Below are 20,965 nucleotides of genomic sequence, written 5' to 3'. Positions count from 1 at the left end.
TACTTGGAATATTTTTTGTTGTTGTTTTTTTTTAAACTGTTTTCCCTCTATTTAAACAGTGCAAAGTCAGTAAAAATGCTTAAAACTGTACAAAGTCAATTAAAATTACTTTTTACCAACTCTATCTGTCTGACTGTCTGTTTATCTATCTATCTATCTATCTATCTATCTATCTATCTATCTATCTATCAATCAATAATCTGTCCCTCATTCTTTCTGTCTCTCCCTCTGTCTATCTATCTATCTATCTATCTATCTATCTATCTATCTATCTATCTATCTATCTATCTATCTATCTATCTATTATTTTTATATATATTAACAAATATATAGTCAGTATGAAATTGTTTTGAAAGTGAGCAGTATGATAATGTAGCTTGTACTTTGCATATTAAGAAAATAAATGAAAAGTCTAACACATAAAAATAATTTGTAAAATAATTAACTGTATCCTAATGAATATAGTTTTAATGATAGTAATTATATTTTTGAGATAACAAAGGGATTGCTTGCCCTTTAAGCACTCAGAGGTTAGATAGTGGTATTGTAGAAACAACAAACAGTTAATGTTCTCAGTGGTTAGAAGTTCGTAGTGATATGACTCATGTTCTTTAGGACTAGGGGGGGTCCTCAATTTTTGGTAGCTCCACCCATTTTGCAATTACTTGACCTTTGATCAGCACCTGCCCACTTTTTGCTGCTGACCAAAAAGCGCCCATATAATGGCAGGTCACAAACAGGAGTACTTAATTTGTGAAGCATCATCTGAAAAGGTGCAGGACACCCAGGACCTGCCACAATGTTGCCATTAACGAAGAGAAGTTTACTATTGTTTCAGTCCATACTTCTGTTCTCAAGCACCTATGTAGTGAGTAAACTATTCAAATACCCTGTAGTGTGTGAATGGGCAGGAAAAAGAGCATTGAATGCATCTGTATAAAATGAATAGCAACTAGAAAATAGATTCAATTGCCTTGAATTGCTTTTGGAGTTATTAGTCTTGATTATTTATTCACATGTTAAACAATATTATAATTCTTTAGCTTGGTTCTTATTTCTGTCCTTTGGATTGGGAATATACTGTAATAAAAATACTCTTTTTATAACCTAAATGTTAATTGTACCTTTACATTATAACCTGATTGAATACTTTCAATGCCGTTGCAGATTTCGCAGCCACAAATTCTAAAAGCAGACAAAAATAGCTGCTGCATCTTAGATGAGCGATTTGTAAGTATTTTTGATTTTTAAATATATATCAATTTCTTTTAATTAATTTTACTGTTTCATTTTATACAAAATATCTAATATTTTATATTGATTTACAGGGAGAATATTGCCCAACGACATGTGGGGTCTCAGAGTTTTTAAACAAATATCAATCTGATGTAGATACAGATTTACAGTATCTTGAAAGTCTTCTGAATCAAATTTCTAATCACACAAGCGAAACAAACATTTTGGTGCAAGACATCAAAGTAATTGGGAAGGCTCCTCCTGTAGGACAACAAAGTAAGCACTGCATGTAAATAGGTATATTAATGTGGTGTCAAGAAAGTCACTTTTTATATATGTAAAGTACGCTCCTGAGTTTACCTAGGTTTTCTGTCAGGGAAAGGAGCCATATTTCAACAAGGAATACTCAGAGATTGTTTGACAGATGAAGTACATTGAAAAAAAAAAATGTTACAAATTGCACACTGTAGCTGAAGCCTGAATCTAATGTTGACATATATGTCCCTTTAAGCACTCCACTGAAGAAAGTCTCTTTTTCGTGATTCTGATAGTGTGTCTCATGAAACTATTTTTTTTTCTTTCATGATTCAGATAGAGAATACAATTTTAACTATTTACTTCTATTATCTAATTTGTTTTATTCTCTTGTTATCCTTTGTTGAAAAGAATATCTAGATAGGTGCAGGAGCTTTGAGCTAGCTGCTGATTGGTGGCTGAACTTGTATGCCCATTTTCATTGGCTTGCAAATGTGTTTGGTTAGCTCCTAGGAGTGCTTTGCTGCTTCTTCAATAAAAGATACCAAGAGAATGAAGCAAAATTGATAATTTAAGTAAATTGGAAAGTTGTTTAAAATTGTATAAACTATCTGAACTATGAAAGAAAAATTTGGGGTTCCATATCCCTTTAAACACAAAAAAAAAACTTTCCAATTTAATTTTAGTATGCAGTTTACATCTTTCTCCTAATATCTTTCTATAAAATGTTCTGTGAGAGCACATCTAGGTAGGCTGAAAAGCATACACATCATGAGTGTTATAAGGATGCAGTGTTTACAACAATGGTGTACATTGTTGCAAACACAGCTGCCATACAATGCTTAACACACAAGCACACTCCTGAGTCTTCTCATGTATTCTGTCAATGAAAAGAGCTATTTTTCAACAAAAAATACCCAAATTAATAAGTACATTTGACATCAGAAGTAAACTGGAAAGGTTTTTTTATTGGAAAATGTATGTCATTGAACTTTAATTTTGGCATCTATATCTCTTTAAGAACTTTATTTAAAACAAGATATACACACAATTTTTGAACCATTTTTAACTTTAATTTTAATAGCAAAATGGGAATTGTTTTGCAGTCCAGGGACTTTATCTCATCCACCACTGTGATCAATTACAAAAAGATACAAATATTTTTTTTACACTGAACAAGAAATTAATGTGTAGTAAATAGTAAATATCGAAAGTCAGCAAGTTCCATTACAGCCTATGAGGGGCAGTAGAAAAAAAACAAACTGCCAGAGATAAATTGCAGGAAAATTTGACAAAAATAAATAAGGAAAGTATAATTTTTACCAGGCATCATTAAATTCTAGTAAAGGTTGGCAAAATAAATAAAGTTTATTTCTTACTATACACTTTTAAAAGTGTTTAAAAGTATAGAAAGGTCAAAATTGAAATGTGCATGGGTTCATTTTAATTTGAAATTGAATCTTCTAAGAAAAGTTATTACTGTTTTTTTGCAGCATACGCACTTATGCTGTGAGTGCCCGTGTACCAGAAATTAAGCAACCCACCTTTTCACAGAATCAGTGTCTTATATGCCACAAATTACGCAATACACACCACTGCCAGCTATCTGATTAGGCATGATGTTTGAATACTGGTGCACAGGCCCCTTTAAAGGATATGTGCATATGCTGCTGGAAAACAGTAATACATTTTACTAGAAGCATTTTTGCTAATAGAAGTATTTTGCATAAATGTTTCTATTACAAGTTGAAATGCACCCATGTACATTTCCGTTTTGGCCTTTCTATCACTTTAATGTATCTTTAAGCGCACTGCAATCTTATTTCCTGCGTTCTAATTTTCTGTGAGTAGCACTCAATTCAGTTGTAATGTGTACTTTATCTTTTTATTCTTTATAAGATATAGACCCTTTAACACAAAAGTCAAGAGGTATGTTGGAGGAAATTACAAGATATGAAAAAACAGTTGTCTACTTTGATGAACAAATACAGTAAGTGTTGCCCAGTTATATACATGTATGTATATGTGTCTTATTTTTTAACGGTTGCCAAAAAAGGCAATTACAATTTATATAAAGTATGTGTTTATATTCTAGATTTTTACATTCTTCTTAATATAGTTCCATAGACATAAATGTAACATGTTGAACTACTTTATATATTTATTTATATACATATATATATATATATATATATATATATATATATATATATATATATATATATATAATCCAATGCCAATTGTTTAACCGGGAGGAAATTAGATAAGCATGTGTATTCTTGTACTTCGTTAGCAAACAAATGCCGAATAAAAAGGCTGTCGCCAGCGGCATTTGCCTCCTTTTCAGAGCTGGATTTTTTCTTTTGAAAGTGCAATGCACAAAGATCTGGATTTGCACATATCTTTCTTTGTTGCACTTTCACAAGAAGAAATCTGGCTCAGAAAAGAGGCAAATGCTGCTGCCAGCGGACGTTTTCCTAGAATTTGTACTTTATACTACTGATATTCCCTTTAAAGCAAATAATTTGCAGGAGGCATAAAATTAGGGGGGATTTGTATAAATATATTTCTGGATCTGCGCAACATAGATGCATCAAAACCATATAACTAAATTAAGCATTTTTTGAAGGTTGTCGTCATATAACGTAGAGTATACATTTCATGTGTAATTAGCAGTATTTCTAAAATTACGAGTGAAGCACAAATTAGCACTCTTGCTTGCATGTTAACTTCACTAGCAGTAGGCTTTTTATGTGCGTTGGCTAGTGCACATATTACAACTTGAAAGTTAAAGGTTTGCCCATTAGACTTCAATGGAGAGCGAAAAGTTGAAAAACTAATACCCATATTTGTGCTCAAACCTGATCTTGTTTAACCAAGTGCTCGTAATACGCATGCTACTTCCAATGCGCTCATGGAGCCATCAGCCGCAATATACCCCTTATCGCTTGCCTGCAACATTTAGCGCACCACTCATAATCTAGCTCTAAGTAGACTGGTTACTCATCTCTGTTGTATAATATAGCACAAAATAAACGTATATGTGTATGCCTGTCATTGGTGGAAATGAATAGATATGTTTACCGACAACTGTCTTCTGCTTGCAGATATCTACAAGAAGTCTTGAATTCAAACAAAAATAAAATTTCTTTGCTGAAACAGAAGACCACACAGTTAGAAAATCAATGCCAGCAGCCATGTAGAGATACTGTTCAGATACAGGAAGCAACTGGAAAAGGTAAATCATGAGGGTGAATACTTTATTTATAGTTTTGGTTAGCCATGTAGACAGCTTGCATACAGCACAGTTACAGTATGCCAATTGGTACTCAATATGTCAAGGAGTATATGGTATTGTAAAAGCATGTGTTATACATAAATATCATTCTTAATTATCTATGAAATTTACCCACATTAAATGCTTCAATTAAATGTTAAAAATAGAATTAGCCTTGTCTCAGCATATTATTTCATATGGTAAATTATAAATATGATAGATTGATAGATAGAAACTGTTTTTTATAGTGAATTGCTCTTTTAATGCATTTTTAAAAAATAATGCCTCAGTTTCATATTCTATTTTCTGACCATTTATTGCACTTTATAATATTAAGTGCTTTGCAGTCTCGCCGGCTTTACCAACTTTCATTTTATTGTATGCAGCTGACTGACTAACGCTTATCAGTCTTTTTGTGATTTAGATGTAAATAATACAATAGGAAGCGGTAAAGCTGGAGAGGCTGAAGTTACCTTTTGTAACAAACAAACCCAAAACAATATAAACTAATTGTGTCTGCTACTTTTTTTTTTCTTAAACCAGTCATTTTTGCAATGTATAATATTTTTTCTAGCATAATTGATATTTGAGTTTAATAGTGTATGCAAATCTACATCTCTGGTTTTGAAACCTGTCCTCATGCCTCCCAAAGTGACCAGATTTTCCGGATTGCATTGGGTGAGAGCAGGTTAATCTGGTTTACTAATCAACTGATTATTTTACCTGTTCTCTTATTCAGATATCCTCAAAATCTGGCCTGTTAGGGGGGCTGAGGACAGGTTGGAAAACCAGTGATCTACTAATCAAGCTCTGTGCAAGTTAGCTTGTGGATCCATACATAAGATTAAGAGCCACACAGAAAATAAAAGTGTATTAGATGTTGGTTAAGAAAGAAAGAAAAATATTATATATATTACATTAATGGCAAATGTATTTGTTGAACTTTTAGATTGCCAAGAAATTGCTAATAAAGGTGCAAGAACCAGTGGTTTATACTATGTGAAGCCTCTGAAATCAAAGCAACAGTTCCTTGTATATTGTGAAATTTTGCCATCTGGCAGCGCATGGACTCATCTTCAAAGAGTAAGTGACTAAAAACCATTAAAGACTGGGCTTATTCTACAATTCAGGTTCAAATTAAAACTAAAGATAAGTTCAAACAGTTTATCCATTTCCCAAGATCAACTAGAAATTCATAGTTCAAGTCTGTCTATAGAAATCAGAGAGATCTGTCTCAATAGAAGGCTTTGTAAATTACTGGGGAATTTAGGAACATACCTCACTTCTGAATAAATATGGGCTTCTTGAATTTACTTTTATTGAGTAAACATGGGCATTTCAACTGTATTTTTCCAGAGACACGATGGCAGTGTGGACTTTAATAAGAACTGGGTCCAATACAAAGAAGGTTTTGGATACTTGTCACCAGATGACACTACAGAATACTGGCTTGGTAATGAAAAGATACATCTGCTGAGCACACAATCCACCATCCCTTATGTCTTAAGAATAGAGATTGAAGACTGGAACAATCAAAAGAGGTAATTAAAATAATTATTATTGTCATCCTTGTTCTAACAAAACATATGTTGTCTCCTATGCTCTCATTTTTAGACATTAAAGTGAATGTAAACTCAGCCTTCGTTCTAAACAGCAGTCTATCAAATACCAATAAAAAACCTGAGTTTCATTCATCAATTTTAAATTTTCTAAACGTATACCTTTATTTTCCCTAAATTTATACCAATTTGCGGCTAAACCGTCCTCCGCCCGGCATTCGCGCTCTGTTGCTCATCTTTTTGATTGATGTCTCAATAGCCAATAACGGCTCTAACCACGGGGGGACCCACCCTCTTCTCATTACGTAATATGTCCTTATTGCGCATGCGTTCATCTTTGGTGCCTATAATTGACAATGTAAAATTGTCACGGGAGCGCGCAGTGCCTATATGTAAACAGCGGGTGGGACCGCTGTTTATGTAATTTGGTTGAAAATGAGGAAGCAATGAGTGGGAGGAGCGGGTAAGCGAATGAGCGAGATGCAAGATATATAATAAACAATAAAATACACTTTTTATTATAAATTTATTGCGGTAATGACTAGATAACACAAAAGGTAAAAATTGACATTCACTTTAAGGTGACATGAAACCCCAAAAATGTCTTTCATGATTGAGATAGAGTGTGCAGTTTTAAACAACAATCTAATATTCTTCTAATATAAAATGTATTTTGGTATCCTTTGTTGAAAAGCAGGGGAGGTAAGCTCAGGAGCCTCCATGGGCTTGGAGCACTATATGGCAACAAGAGCACTAGATGGCAGCACTATTTCCTGCCTTGTAATGCTCCAGAAACCTACCTAGGTATCTCTTCAACAAAGAATATCACACAAAATAAGCTTTTTAAAACGTTTTGCTGAGTCTGAATCACAGATTTTTTTTTTATCCCTTTAAGCAGCCCAGATTTGTTTTAGAGTATTATTATTTACTTCCCTGACTTTTACCATTTTAAAATGCTACTTTAATAGTTGTTCCCTCATCTCGATATTGACCTCTCATCAACATCGGCACAAGTACTGTATAACAGTATCACAGAAATTATTATATAAACATATTGAGATTTGTACTCATAATAAGTAGGTTTGGTGCTCCATAGGGAAAACACTGTGTACTATCTTTTGTTAAGGATGATAAGTAATTTTTCTCAATTATATTTAGATACAGTATATGTATTATTAAATGTATTTTTGTCATTGTTCAGCACCGCTGACTACTCAACATTCAGACTGAATCCAGAAAAGGACAATTACCGACTAACCTATGCTTACTTCATGGGAGGGGAAGCTGGAGATGCCTTTGATGGTTTTGACTTTGGAGATGATCCAAGTGACAAATTTTACACATCTCACAATGGCATGCAGTTCAGTACCTATGACAAAGACAATGACAAGTATGATGGAAACTGTGCTGAACAAGATGGGTCTGGTTGGTGGATGAATAGATGCCATGCTGGGCATCTCAATGGCAAATATTATCCAGGTGAGTTTATATGTGTTTGAATCCCTTTGTGGAGGCTTATCACATAGTTATATCCAAACAATGGTGCAAATTGCTCTCATGCATTCATGTAAAGTTCATGAACATAAATACTGTTGGTCACTGTTTTGGAAAATCATTTTTTGCCATTCTTCAATTAATAAATCTTAAATTGCTGATAGTCTGAAAATTTGACAATGGGCTGCTGATAATGTAAAAGCAAATACATAATATTATAGCTCATATTATGATTCCCAAACAACCTGTAACCCCATTTGCAAGGAACCAATGATTAACTAAAGTAAAACAAACCTCACACATTTATTACTCTTTTCATATTTTTTCAGGTGGTGCTTATTCTAAAAAGGGAGAAGAGTTTGAGTATGATGACGGTATAATTTGGGCTACATGGAGAAATAGATGGTACTCATTGAAGAAAACAACAATGAAAATTATTCCTCTTAACAGATATGGAACAGATGAACAGCAATACACGGGGTCCAAAAAGACAGGATTTGATGCCCGAGGAGATATATAAAAATCCAATGTTCTCTGTTTATGACATCACACATTTATGTGTGTGTTTTTGTTTTCAAGATGTGTTTTCTTCTTTTCATTCATTTGTATTCAACCTTGTTTTAAATAAAATAATAATGTTGTACACCACATTCTTTCTTTCAATGAAATGTGTATATATACAGTATATTATGCACACATTTATGTGCAGCTGTATATATTATATACCTCTGTTAATGCAATGGAGTAATATTTTGATATGCCATAAAATAACTATTGCAATAGAGTAATATTTTGATACCTCATATAACAGCCATACAAAATTAAAAACACAATCCAGTTGAATAGAGCTGAATTAACTTCTCAGCAACTCTTAAGCTAAATACACTCACATATTTATTAACCCTTGACAGCTAGATAAATGCACTAAATGCACACAATGTTTTGGAGGTGTATAGTACCTATATCTACACTTCCATGTCCTTGTGTAAGCTTCAAAAGATGAAGAACCTGAATTTGTTAAACACTTTCATTATACAGTACATATCCTGCTTGATTCTAATAGTTGCCTTAATAAGCTTTGCTAGACACTGTGGAATACTGCACCTGGGCATAGTGCATTATTTATTTTTAGCTCCAAGGCAATTAGGCATCTGTGTCGATTTCCTTCTTAAAGGACATAAAAGAGCAATAACAAAATGCTCTGTGCAAGAACATTTTATTATTGCAATGTTGCTTGCAGAGAACTATATGTTTAACTCCTGCAAAGGGTTAAAAACATAGTTAAAGGGACAGTCAAGTCTAAAAAAAAACTTTCATGATTCACATAGCGCATGTCATTTTAAACAACTTTCCAATTTACTTTTATCACCAATTTTGCTTTGTTCTTTTGGTATTCTTAGTTGAAAGCTAAACCTAGGAGGTTCATATGCTAATTTCTTAGACCTTGAAGGCCGTCTCTGCATTTGACAATTTTTCACCCCTAGAGGGCGTTAGTTCATGTGTTTCATATAGATAACATTGAGCTCACGCACGTGAATTTACAGAGGACTGAGCACTGATTGGCTAAAGTGCAAGTCTTTCAAAAGTACTGAAATAAGGGGGCAGTCTGCAGAGGCTTAGATACAAGGTAATCACAGAGGTAAAAAGTGTATTATTATAACTGCATTGGTTATGCAAAACTGGGGAATGAGTAATTAATTAAAGGGACACTGAACCCAAATTTTTTCTTTCGTGATTCAGAAAGAGCATGCAATTTTAAGCAAATTTCTAATTTACTCCTACTATCAAATTTTCTTTATTCTCTTGGAATCTATATTTGAAAAGCAGGAATGTAAGTTTAGATGCCGGCCCATTTTTGGTGAACAACCTGGGTTGTTCTTGCTGATTGGTGAATTAATTTAACCGACCAATAAACAAGTGCTGTCCATAGTCTGAACCAAAGAATAGTTTAGATGCCTCCTTTTTTTAAAATAAAGATAGCAAGAGAACGAAGAAAAATTGATAATAGGAGTAAATGAGAATGTTGCTTAAAATTGCATGCTCTATGTGAATCACAAAAGAAAAAAATTGGGTCCAGTGTCCCTTTAAGGGATTATCTATCTTTTAAAACAACAACAATTCTGGTGTTGACTGGTCTGGAGCTGAACACATCCTTATGTGCATTGCCACCACTCAGCAGCTGTGTTCCACTCAGGATCAGTAGGGAATTAACAAACCATTTGTAATGTTGTGTATTGGGTGTGTACTGAGTGTGCATGTGTAAGGATCCTGTTAATCTCCTTTACAGGGGTTAAAGACAAGTTCTGTCCATGCAATAGTTCAATAATAAAATGTTATACAATATTTCAAAATTCTATTATTGATCTTTTATGTCCCTTTTTAAAACACACATATTGTTAACCAGCTCAGCTTGGGTCTTGAGTTCCAAGGCCCCTGCTACCAGCCTTGGAACCAATACTTAGAGCCACAGTTGTCATTTTTCTGTGATGTAAAACAATGAGACAAAGATAAATCATTTCAGAACTTTTTCCACCTTTAATGTGACCTATAAACTAAAATAATATGGTTGCATAAGTTTGCACTAATGCTTTGTTGAAGCACCCTTTGATTTTATTACAGCACTCAGTCTTTTTGAGTATGAGTTTTTCAGCATGGCACATCTTGACTTGGCAAGATATGCCCACTCTCCTTTGCAAAAACACTCCAAATCTGTTAGATTGTGATGGCATCTCTTGTGCACAGCCCACTTAAGATCACCCCACAGATTTTCCATTGGATTCAGGTCTTGGCTCTGACTGGGCCATTCCAAAACTTTAATCTTCTTCTGGTGAAGCCATTACTTTGTTGATTTGGATGTATGCTTTGGGTTGTTGTCATACATAAAGATGACGTTTCTCTTCATGTTCAGCTTTCTAGCAGAAGCCTGAAGGTTTTGTGCCAATATTGTCTGGTATTTGGAACTGTTCATAATTCCCTCTACTTTGACTAAGGCCCCAATTCCAGCTGAAGAAAATCAGACCCAAAGCATGATGCTGCCACTAAAATGCTTCACTGTGGTTATGCTGTTCTTTTTGGTTATATGCAGTGTTGTTTTTGCGCCAAACATATCTTCTGGAATTATGGCCAAAAAGTTTAATCTTGGTTTCATCAAACCAGAACACCTTTTGCGACATGCTTTGGGAGACTTCAGATGTGTTTTTGCAAAATTTAGCTGGGTTTGGATGTTTTTTTTTTTGTAAGAAAAGGCTTCCGTCTTGCCACTCTTCCCCATAGCCCAGACATATGAAGAATACGGGCGATTGTTGTCACATGCACCACACAGCCAGATATTCCTGCAGCTCCTTTAATGGTGCTGTAGGCCTCTTGGCAGCCTCTCAGACCAGTTTTCTTCTTGTCTTTTCATCAATTTTGGAGGGATGTCCAGTTCTTGGTAATGTCACTGTTGCGCCATATTTTCTCCACTTGATGATGACTGTCTTTACTGTGTTCCATGGTATATCTAATGCCTTGGAAATTATTTTGTACCATTCTCTTGACTGATACCTTTTAACATTAAGATTCCTCTGATGCTTTGGAAGCTTTCTGCGAACCATGGCTTTTGCTGTAGGTTGCGACTAAGAAAATGTCAGGAAAGACCTACTAGAACAGCTGAACTTTATTTGGGGTTAATCAGAGGCATTTTAAATGATGGCAGGTGTGCACTGACTCCTATTTAACATGATTTTGAATGTGATTGCTCAATTCTAAATACAGCTACATCCCCAGTTATGCAAACATATTATTTTAGTTTTTTATTTTTACTTCCCTCCACCTAGAAGTTTCAGTTTGGTTTTCAATCAAGTTGTACAGTTTATAGGTCACATTAAAGGTGGAAAAAGTTCTGAAATGATTTATCTTTGTCTCATTTTTTTACATCACAGAAACCTGACATTTTAACAGGGGTGTGTAGACTTTTTATATCCACTGTATATATATATGTATATATATATATATATATATATATATATATATATATATATATATATTTATATGTGTGTGTATGTATATACAGTATATGTATGTATGTATGTATCTTACAGAAGGACCTTGTGGTAACAATGAGGATAGCCCTCAATATAACATCCTATCTATTTTGCACAAAGAATCTGAATCTGCCTCTTATGTTACTTCAAAAACATAATTTATGTAAGAACTTACCTGATAAATTCATATCTTTCATATTGGCAAGAGTCCATGAGCTAGTGACGTATGGGATGTACAATCCTACTCAAAATACCTATAAATACACCCCCTCACCACACCCACAATTCAGTTTAACGAATAGCCAAGTAGTGGGGTGATAAAGAAAGAAGTAAAAAGCATCAACAAAGGAATTTGGAAATAATTGTGCTTTATACAAAAAAATCATAACCACAATAAAAAAAAGGGTGGTCCTCATGGACTCTTGCCAATATGAAAGAAATTAATTTATCAGGTAAGTTCTTACATAAATTATGTTTTCTTTCATGTAATTGGCAAGAGTCCATGAGCTAGTGACGTATGGGATAGCAATACCCAAGATGGGGAACTCCACGCAAGAGTCACTAGAGAGGGAGGGATAAAATAAAAACAGCGATTTTTCGCTGAAAAAAAATAATCCACAACCCAAAATATAAGTTTATTCTCATAAATGAAAAGAAAAACTTAAAACATAAGCAGAAGAATCAAACTGAAACAGCTGCCTGAAGAACTTTTCTACCAAAAACTGCTTCCGAGCCAATACATCAAAACGGTAGAATTTAGTAAATGTATGCAAAGAAGACCAAGTTGCTGCTTTGCAAATCTGATCAACTGAAGCTTTATTCTTAAAAGCCCACAAAGTGGAGACTTATCTAGTAGAATGAGCTGTAATTCTCTGAGGCAGGGCTTGACCCAACTCCAAATAAGCTTGATGAATAAAAAGCTTTAACCACGAAGCCAAGGAAACAGCAGAAGCCTTCTGACCTTTCCTAGAACCAGAAAAGATAACAAATAGACTAGAAGTCTTCCTGAAATCTTTAGAAGCTTCAACATAATATTTCAAAGCTCTTACCACATCCAAAGAATGTAAGGATCTCTCCAAATAATTCTTATGATTAGGACTCAAGGAAGGGACAACAATTTCTCTATTAATGTTGTTAGAATTCACAACTTTAGGTAAGAATTTAAATGAAGTCCGCAAAACTGCCTTATCCTGATGAAAAACCAGAAAAGAAGATTCACAAGAAAGAGCAGATAATTCAGAAACTCTTCTAGCAGAAAAGATGGCCAAAAGGAACAACACTTTCCAACAAAGTAGTTTAATGTCCAAAGAATGCATAGGCTCAAAAGGAGGATCCTGTAATGCCTTCAAACCCAAATTAAGACTCCAAGGAGGAGAGATTGATATAATGACAGGCTTGATACGAACCAAAGTCTGTACAAAACAATGAACATCAGGAAGCTTAGCAATCTTTCTGTGAAATAAAACAGAAAGAGCAGATAATTGTCCCTTCAAGGAACCTACAGACAAACTGTAAAATTCTAGGAATTCTGAAAGAAATGCCAAGATAATTTATAAGAAGAACACCATGAAATATAAGTCTTCCAAACTCGATAATAAATCTTTCTAGAAACAGGTTTATGAGCCTGTAACATAGTATTAATCACTGAGTCAGAGAAACCTCTATGACTAAGCACTAGGCGTTCAATTTCCATACCTTCAAAATTAATGATTTGAGATCCTGATGGAAAAAACGGACCTTGAGACAGAAGGTCCGGCCTTAATGGAAGTGGCCAAGGTTGGCAACTGGAAATCTGAACAAGATCCATATACCAAAACCTGTGAGGCCATGCTGGAGCCACCAGCAACACAAACGATTGCTCCATGATGATTTTGGAGATCACTCTTGGAAGAAGAACTAGAGGCGGGAAAATATAAGCAGGTTGATAACACCAAGGAAGTGTCAATGCATCCACTGCTTCCACCTGAGGATCTCTGGACCTGGACAGGTACCTGGGAAGTTTCTTTTTTAGATGAGAGGCCATCAGATCTATTTCTGGAAGACCCCACATCTGAACAATCTGAGAAAACACATCTGGATGGAGGGACCACTCCACCGGATGTAAAGTCTGATGGCTGAGATAATCCTCTTCCCAATTGTCTATACCTGGGATATGAACTGCAGAAATTAGACAGGAGCTGGATTCCGCCCAAGCAAGTATCCGGGATACTTCCTTCATAGCTTGGGGACTGTGAGTCCCACCCTGATTATTGACATATGCCACAGTTGTGATATTGTCTGTCTGAAAACAAATGAATGGTTCTCTCTTCAACAGAGGCCAAATCTGAAGAGCCCTGAAAATCACCGGGAGTTCCAAAATATTGATTGGTAATCTCGCCTCTTGAGTTTTCCAAACCCCTTGTGCTGTCAGAGATCCCCAAACAGCTCCCCAACCTGAAAGACTCGCATCTGTTGTGATCACATTCCAGGTTGGACAAACAAAAGAGGCCCCTAGAACTATACATTGGTGATTTAACCACCAAGTCAGAGATAGTCGAACATTGGGATTTAAGGATATTAATTGTGATATCCTTGTATAATACCTTCACCATTGGTTCAGCATACAAAGCTGGAGAGGTCTCATATGGAAATGAGCAAAGGGGATCGTGTCCAATGCTGCAGTCATGAGACCTAAAACTTCCATGCACATAGCTACTGAAGGGAATGACTGAGACTGAAGGTTCCGACAGGCTGAAACCAATTTTAAACGTCTCTTGTCTGTTAGAGACAGAGTTATGGACACTGTATCTATCTGGAAACCTAAAAAGGTGACCCTTGTTTGAGGAATCAAATAACTTTTTTGGTAAATTGATCCTCCAACCATGTTTTCGAAGAAACAACACTAGTTGATTTGTGTAAGATTCTGCAGAATCTAAAGACTGAGCTAGTACCAAGATATCGTCCAAATAAGGAAACACCGCAATACCCTGCTCTCTGATTACAGAGAGTAGGGCACCGAGAACCTTTGAAAAGATTCTTGGAGCTGTTGATAGGCCAAAAGAAAGAGCGATAAATTGTTAATGCTTGTCTACAAAAGAGAATCTCAGAAACTGGTAAAGATCTGGATGAATCAGAATATGAAGATATGCATCCTATGAGTCTATTGTGGACATATAATGCCCGTGCTGAACAAAAGGCAGAATTGACCTTATAGTCACCATTTTGAAAGTTGGCACACTTATATAACGATTCAAAATTTTCAGATCTAGAACTGGTCTGAAAGAATTTTCTTTCTTTGGGACAATGAATAGATTTGAATAAAACTGTAGACCCTGTTCCTGAAACGGAACCGGCATGATTACCACTGAAAATTTCAGGTCTGAAACACACTTCAGGAAAGCCTGAGCCTTTACTGGATTTGCTGGGATGCGTGAGAGAAAAAATCTTCTCACAGGAGGTCTTACTCTGAATCCTATTCAGTACCCCTGAGAGACAATACTCAGAATCCATTGATTTTGGACAGAATTTGTCCAAAAATCCTTGAGAAACCTTAATTTGCCCTCTACCAGCTGAGCTGGAATGAGGGCCGCACCTTCATGCGGACTTGGGGGCTGGCTTTGGTTTCTTAAATGGCTTGGATTTATTCCAATTCGAAGAAGGTTTCCAACTGGAAACAGATTCCTTGGGGGAAGGATTAGGTTTCTGTTCCTTAATTTGTCAAAAGGAACGAAAACGGTTAGAAGCTTTAGATTTACCCTTAGGTCTTTTATACTGAGGCAATCAAAAACTCCCTTCCCCCCAGTGGCAGTTGAAATAATCGAATCCAACTGAGAACCAAATAACTTATTACCTTGGAAAGAAAGCAATCTAGACTTAGAAGTCATGTCAGCATTCCAAGATTTAAGCCACAAAGCTCTTCTAGCTAAAATAGCTAAAGACATAGATTTAACATCAATTTTGATGATATAAAAAATGGCATCACAAATAAAATTATTAGAATGTTGAAGCAAGCGAACAATGCTAGACAAATCAGAATCCAATTCTTGTTACGCTAAATTTTCCAACCAAAAAGTTGATGCAGCTGCAACATCAGCCAAAGAAATTGCAGACCTGAGAAGATGACCAGAATATAAATAGGCTTTCCTTAGATAAGATTCAAGTTTCCTATCTAAAGGATCTTAAAAATAAGTATTATCTTCCATAGGAATAGTAGTACGTTTAGCAAGAGTAGAGATAGCCCCATCAACTTTGGGGATCTTTTCCCCAAACTGGCAAAGGATACCATTTTTTTAAACCTTGAAAAGGAATAAAAGAAGTACCAGGCCTATTCCATTCCTTAGAAATCATATCAGAAATAGCATCAGGAACTGGAAAAGCCTCTGGAGTAACCACAGGAGGTTTATAAACAGAATTTAAATGATTACTAGTTTTAGTATCAAGAGGACTAGTTTCCTCAATATCCAATGTAATCAACACTTCTTTTAACAAAGAACGGTTCTACTCCATTTTAAATAAATAAGTAGATTTGTCAGTGTCAATATCTGAGGAAGGATCTTCTGAAACAGATAGATCCTCATCAGAGGAGGATAATTCAGTATGTTGTCGGTCATTTGAAATTTCATCAACTTTATGAGAAGTTTTAAAAGACCTTTTACATTTATTAGAAGGCGGGATGGCAGACAAAGCCTTCTTAATAGAATCAGCAATAAAATCTTTTAGATTCACAGGTATATCTTGTACATTAGATGTTGAAGGAACAGCAACAGGCAATGTACTATTACTGATGGACACATTCTCTGCATGTAAAAGTTTATCATGACCCCCCCCCCAGTACCTGTTTAAGGTTTAAAAGTAAGCAGATACTAACGTTGTTCCAAGCCCTTGCTTTATTTTCAGGACCTATTAGGAGTACCTTATTTGGTTGTCACCGCTGTTTAGCATGGAAGATCTCCAATACGTAATACAAACCCTCTTTGCAGATCTCAAAGTGGAACTCATTCAGCAACTAGAGCGCCTGGGAAAGATTACTACACCCGGTGAGATCCAATCCCTGGATCACTGGCAATTGCCTACAGATGCGCCATTGTTCCCGGAGCAGTGTGTGTGGGAGCCTGAATACAATGAGATGCCGGGGGACAGCCCAGCCGCGTGGAGAGCAGCAGATCCGGAGACACGGGAGGTAGCCCAATTGACTCGCTTGTCTGGCAAACCGTCACTCACACAGAGTGATCTTCATGACTGTTTAAATACTCTGCCTGATGGGTTGTTGTTGGAAGTGAGGGGCCCTGGCTGCCTGGCTACAATACCTCACTATTTTGTTTGGTTGCCCTGCACAGAGAAGAATGCCAGACGCTCGTATATACAGTTGAGCCAAGATCCTTTGATCCTATGGTGGCTGTTTGCTTCCGAAGCCGTGGCAGCAACAGATACGCAGCCCTGCAATAAAATCTTGCTATACCTCTCCCGGTCCAGTGAACTGCACTTTTTCACCAGAACAGGATGCAGGTTTCTGCCTGAGAAAGCCGGAATAGGGTAACCGGTTGGGGACAGCTCGGGGACTGGTCTAAGGGTCATTCAGACTTTAGTGTTTTTCTACGTTCCTATATCTACTGCAGGTGTTCCCTCCCTTATAGCGGACAGTGTATATCGTTTATCTTGCGTGTCGGGTCCAGAAGGCTGAAATTAGTGTTCAGATACACATATATGTTCTACTGTGGCTGTTACTATACAATGACTCATGGATCTCAGTGTTCAATCCATTAGACTGGGTATGGGACGCTCAGTGATTATTACATATTTTCTGCAGAATGTTGGTAAGGACTTAGAAGGGATTACTACGTTTAACGTTCTGATATAGTTTCAGTAAAGTTGTTAAATTTTGCCTTCAGTTAGATAGCAACTACGCTTTCCATAATAGTTATTTACACTGTACTCTAATGTATTTGAGAACTCTTTTAACATTACTGGTTTCTTGATCAGAGCAATGTGCCCCCGGCGGCCGAGGGGACATGAGCGCAATGTCTTCTACACTATATATTCATAGGTGGGATCCATTTGTAATTATAAGCTCCTGACACAGCGTCCTATACCCCTATATTCTAAATTTATACATTTGAGCAACACCCTATCTGTTCCGTTGAGACTATGATATTTTTGGAAGAGGTCTCTATCTCAGGCAACTAGAGACTTATCTTTCTCCCAAGATGTTTTGTAAGGGTTGAATAGTTGCTAAGGTGTAGTCGCCAGTTAGCCGTTAAGATTTACGGTATACATTTAGCTTGAGCAGGATATATGCAGAGGTTGGAACTCTCACTAAGTTTGCATCTTCAGTAAAAGTTCAGCAGGCCATATATACTTCTCCAGTACCCCAGTATATTTATCTCCAGACCCCTTCCACATTATCCCCTTTGAGATATTTTATAGGACATTGTAATTGGCTACAGAGAGTGGGTGAGTTCTATAAGCCCCTAAGCTTATTGATTTCCCTTCTGTTTGATTTATGTATAGGGCTCTTATATTAACAAATTATATTGACGTATTAGTGTACATATAGTTTAAAGGTTCAAACATGGTCCTATCTGTTATAATTGATATATGCCAGTATAATTACAGGGCCATTATACGCATATATATGCTAAACACTAGAGGTTTGCTTATTATTTTCTATCTCTCATATTCATGCTGCTAGCAATATTAGCTATAAGACTCCTATTGTGTAGTACCTCATATGAGGTTCTTACACATAATTTGGATAGATTATTTGTGAAACTATATTTAATACAAATATATGTCTTAAAATGTACATAATGACTTATTAGAACTGTTCCAAATGTAACTCATATATAATGTACTATATACTGAAATGTTTATATTGAATTAAGTTAATAGTCTGGTTATATATTTGCATTGTTAATTTCAAAACTCGAGGTTAATTTTAAGTCTTTACAAGCCACATAGGTAGCACTTCAATACTAGAATTTTATTTGACTCTTGGTCCTTTTTTAAAAAATTTTTTTTAGGTATTGAATTGCAAGTTTGCATTTATGTTGTACAATATTGTGGTTATGTCTGATCTATGTACAGTGTTGTGTATTAGTATTATTTACCCTTACAGGTTGAGGGTTTATGTAAGAGACTATTCTGTACTGCTTTATTTTTTACCTCAATAAAAATTATAAAAAAAAAAAAAAAGTTTATCATGACAACTATTACAAACCACAGCTGGAGATATAATCTCCACAAGTTTACAACAAATGCACTTAGCTTTGGTAGAATTGTAATCAGGCAGCAGGGTTCCAACAGTGATTTCTGAGACCGGATCAGATTGAGACATCTTGCAAAATGTAAAAGAAAAAACAACATATAAAGCAAAATCATCAATTTCCTTATATGGCAGTTTCAGGAATGAGAAAAAAATGCAAACAGCATAGCCCTCTGACATAGAAAAAAGGCAAAAGGCATATAGGAATGGGGTTTTAAATAATGAAATTATTTGGCGCCAAGTATGACGCACAATGTAACTGAAAATATTTTGGAGCTAACAACATCCGGAAATGACGCACTCGCATCATTAACGACGAATTTGCATCATCTGACTACCTTCGTGCCAAAAAAATTCTCGCGACAAGAATGACGCAATAAACTTTAGCATTTTGTGCCCTTGCAAGCCTAATTTTGCCCGCGAAATTGAAAGAAAAAAGCAGTCAATCTGAAAAAAGACTAAACCCCAGGTAACAATTTTTTTTCCTAAATATGTTTTTTTCCCAAGTATGAAACTGACAGTCTGCAAAAGGAAATATACAAAAACCTGTCTCATGGCAAATATACAGGGAGTGCAGAATTATAAGGCAAATTAGTATTTTGACCACATCATCCTCTTTATGCATGTTGTCTTACTCCAAGCTGTATAGGCTCGAAAGCCTACTAGCAATTAAGCATATTAGGTGATGTGCATCTCTGTAATGAGAAGGGGTGTGGTCTAATGCCATCAACACCCTATATCAGGAGTGCATAATTATTAGGCAACTTCCTTTCCTTTGGCAAAATGGGTCAAAAGAAGGACTTGACAGGCTCAGAAAAGTCAAAAATAGGGAGATATCTTGCAGAGGGATGCAGCACTCTTAAAATTGCAAAGCTTCTGAAGCGTGATCATCGAACAATCAAGCGTTTCATTCAAAATAGTCAACAGGGTTGCAAGAAGCGTGTGGAAAAACCAAGGCGCAAAATAACTGCCCATGAACTGAGAAAAGTCAAGCGTGCAGCTGCCAAGATGCCACTTGCCACCAGTTTGGCCATATTTCAGAGCAACATCACTGGAGTGCCCAAAAGCACAAGGTGTGCAATACTCAGAGACATGGCCAAGGTAAGAAAGGGTGAAAGACGACCACCACTGAACAAGACACACAAGCTGAAACGTCAAGACTGGGCCAAGAAATATCTCAAGACTGATTTTTCTAAGGTTTTATGGACTGATGAAATGAGAGTGAGTCTTGATGGGCCAGATGGATGGGCCCGTGGCTGGATTGGTAAAGGGCAGAGAGCTCCAGTCCGACTCAGACGCCAGCAAGGTGGAAGTGGAGTACTGGTTTGGGCTGGTATCATCAAAGATGAGCTTGTGGGGCCTTTTCGGGTTGAGGATGGAGTCAAGCTCAATTCCCAGTCCTACTGCCAGTTTCTGGAAGACACCTTCTTCAAGCAGTGGTACAGGAAGAAGTCTGCATCCTTCAAGAAAAACATGATTTTCATGCAGGACAATGCTCCATCATACGCGTCCAAGTACTCCACAGCGTGGCTGGCAAGAAAGGGTATAAAAGAAGAAAATCTAATGACATGGCTTCCATGTTCAACTGATCTGAACCCCATTGAGAACCTGTGGTCCATCATCAAATGTGAGATTTACAAGGAGGGAAAACAGTACACCTCTCTGAACAGTGTCTGGGAGGCTGTGGTTGCTGCTGCACGCAATGTTGATGGTGAACAGATCAAAACACTGACAGAATCCATGGATGGCAGGCTTTTGAGTGTCCTTGCAGAGAAAGGTGGCTATATTGGTCACTGATTTGTTTTTGTTTTGTTTTTGAATGTCAGAAATGTATATTTGTGAATGTTGAGATGTTATATTGGTTTCACTGGTAAAAATAAAT

The 20,965-nt window shown here is 36.2% G+C and overlaps 1 protein-coding gene across 1 annotated transcript; it reads left to right on the top strand.

Annotated features, from left to right (window-relative positions):
* The first annotated feature begins 739 nt into the window (after window positions 1-739).
* FGG (fibrinogen gamma chain) lies at window positions 740-8,469 on the top strand. Its single transcript, XM_053703761.1, has 9 exons — window positions 740-868; window positions 1,168-1,230; window positions 1,329-1,512; window positions 3,391-3,481; window positions 4,599-4,729; window positions 5,718-5,851; window positions 6,125-6,309; window positions 7,529-7,806; window positions 8,151-8,469. Exons 1-9 carry the CDS (start codon window positions 800-802, stop codon window positions 8,339-8,341), a joined length of 1,326 nt encoding a protein of 441 aa, XP_053559736.1. The 5' UTR covers window positions 740-799; the 3' UTR covers window positions 8,342-8,469.
* Window positions 8,470-20,965: the final 12,496 nt, after the last annotated feature.

This window comes from Bombina bombina, chromosome 2 (assembly GCF_027579735.1).
Source record: "Bombina bombina isolate aBomBom1 chromosome 2, aBomBom1.pri, whole genome shotgun sequence".
NCBI lineage: Eukaryota > Metazoa > Chordata > Amphibia > Anura > Bombinatoridae > Bombina > Bombina bombina.
This window is presented reverse-complemented; position numbering and strand designations above follow the sequence as displayed.

What these genes read in the sequence shown, in the direction of transcription:
- FGG (XM_053703761.1), top strand. Translation starts at nt 800, where the DNA reads ATGTTGCCATTAACGAAGAGAAGTTTACTATTGTTTCAGTCCATACTT. An exon ending in TGTTCTCAAGCACCTATGTA is followed by an intron (nt 869 to 1,167) that starts GTGAGTAAACTA and finishes ATGCCGTTGCAG; the next exon opens with ATTTCGCAGCCACAAATTCT. An exon ending in GACTGGAACAATCAAAAGAG is followed by an intron (nt 6,310 to 7,528) that starts GTAATTAAAATA and finishes GTCATTGTTCAG; the next exon opens with CACCGCTGACTACTCAACAT.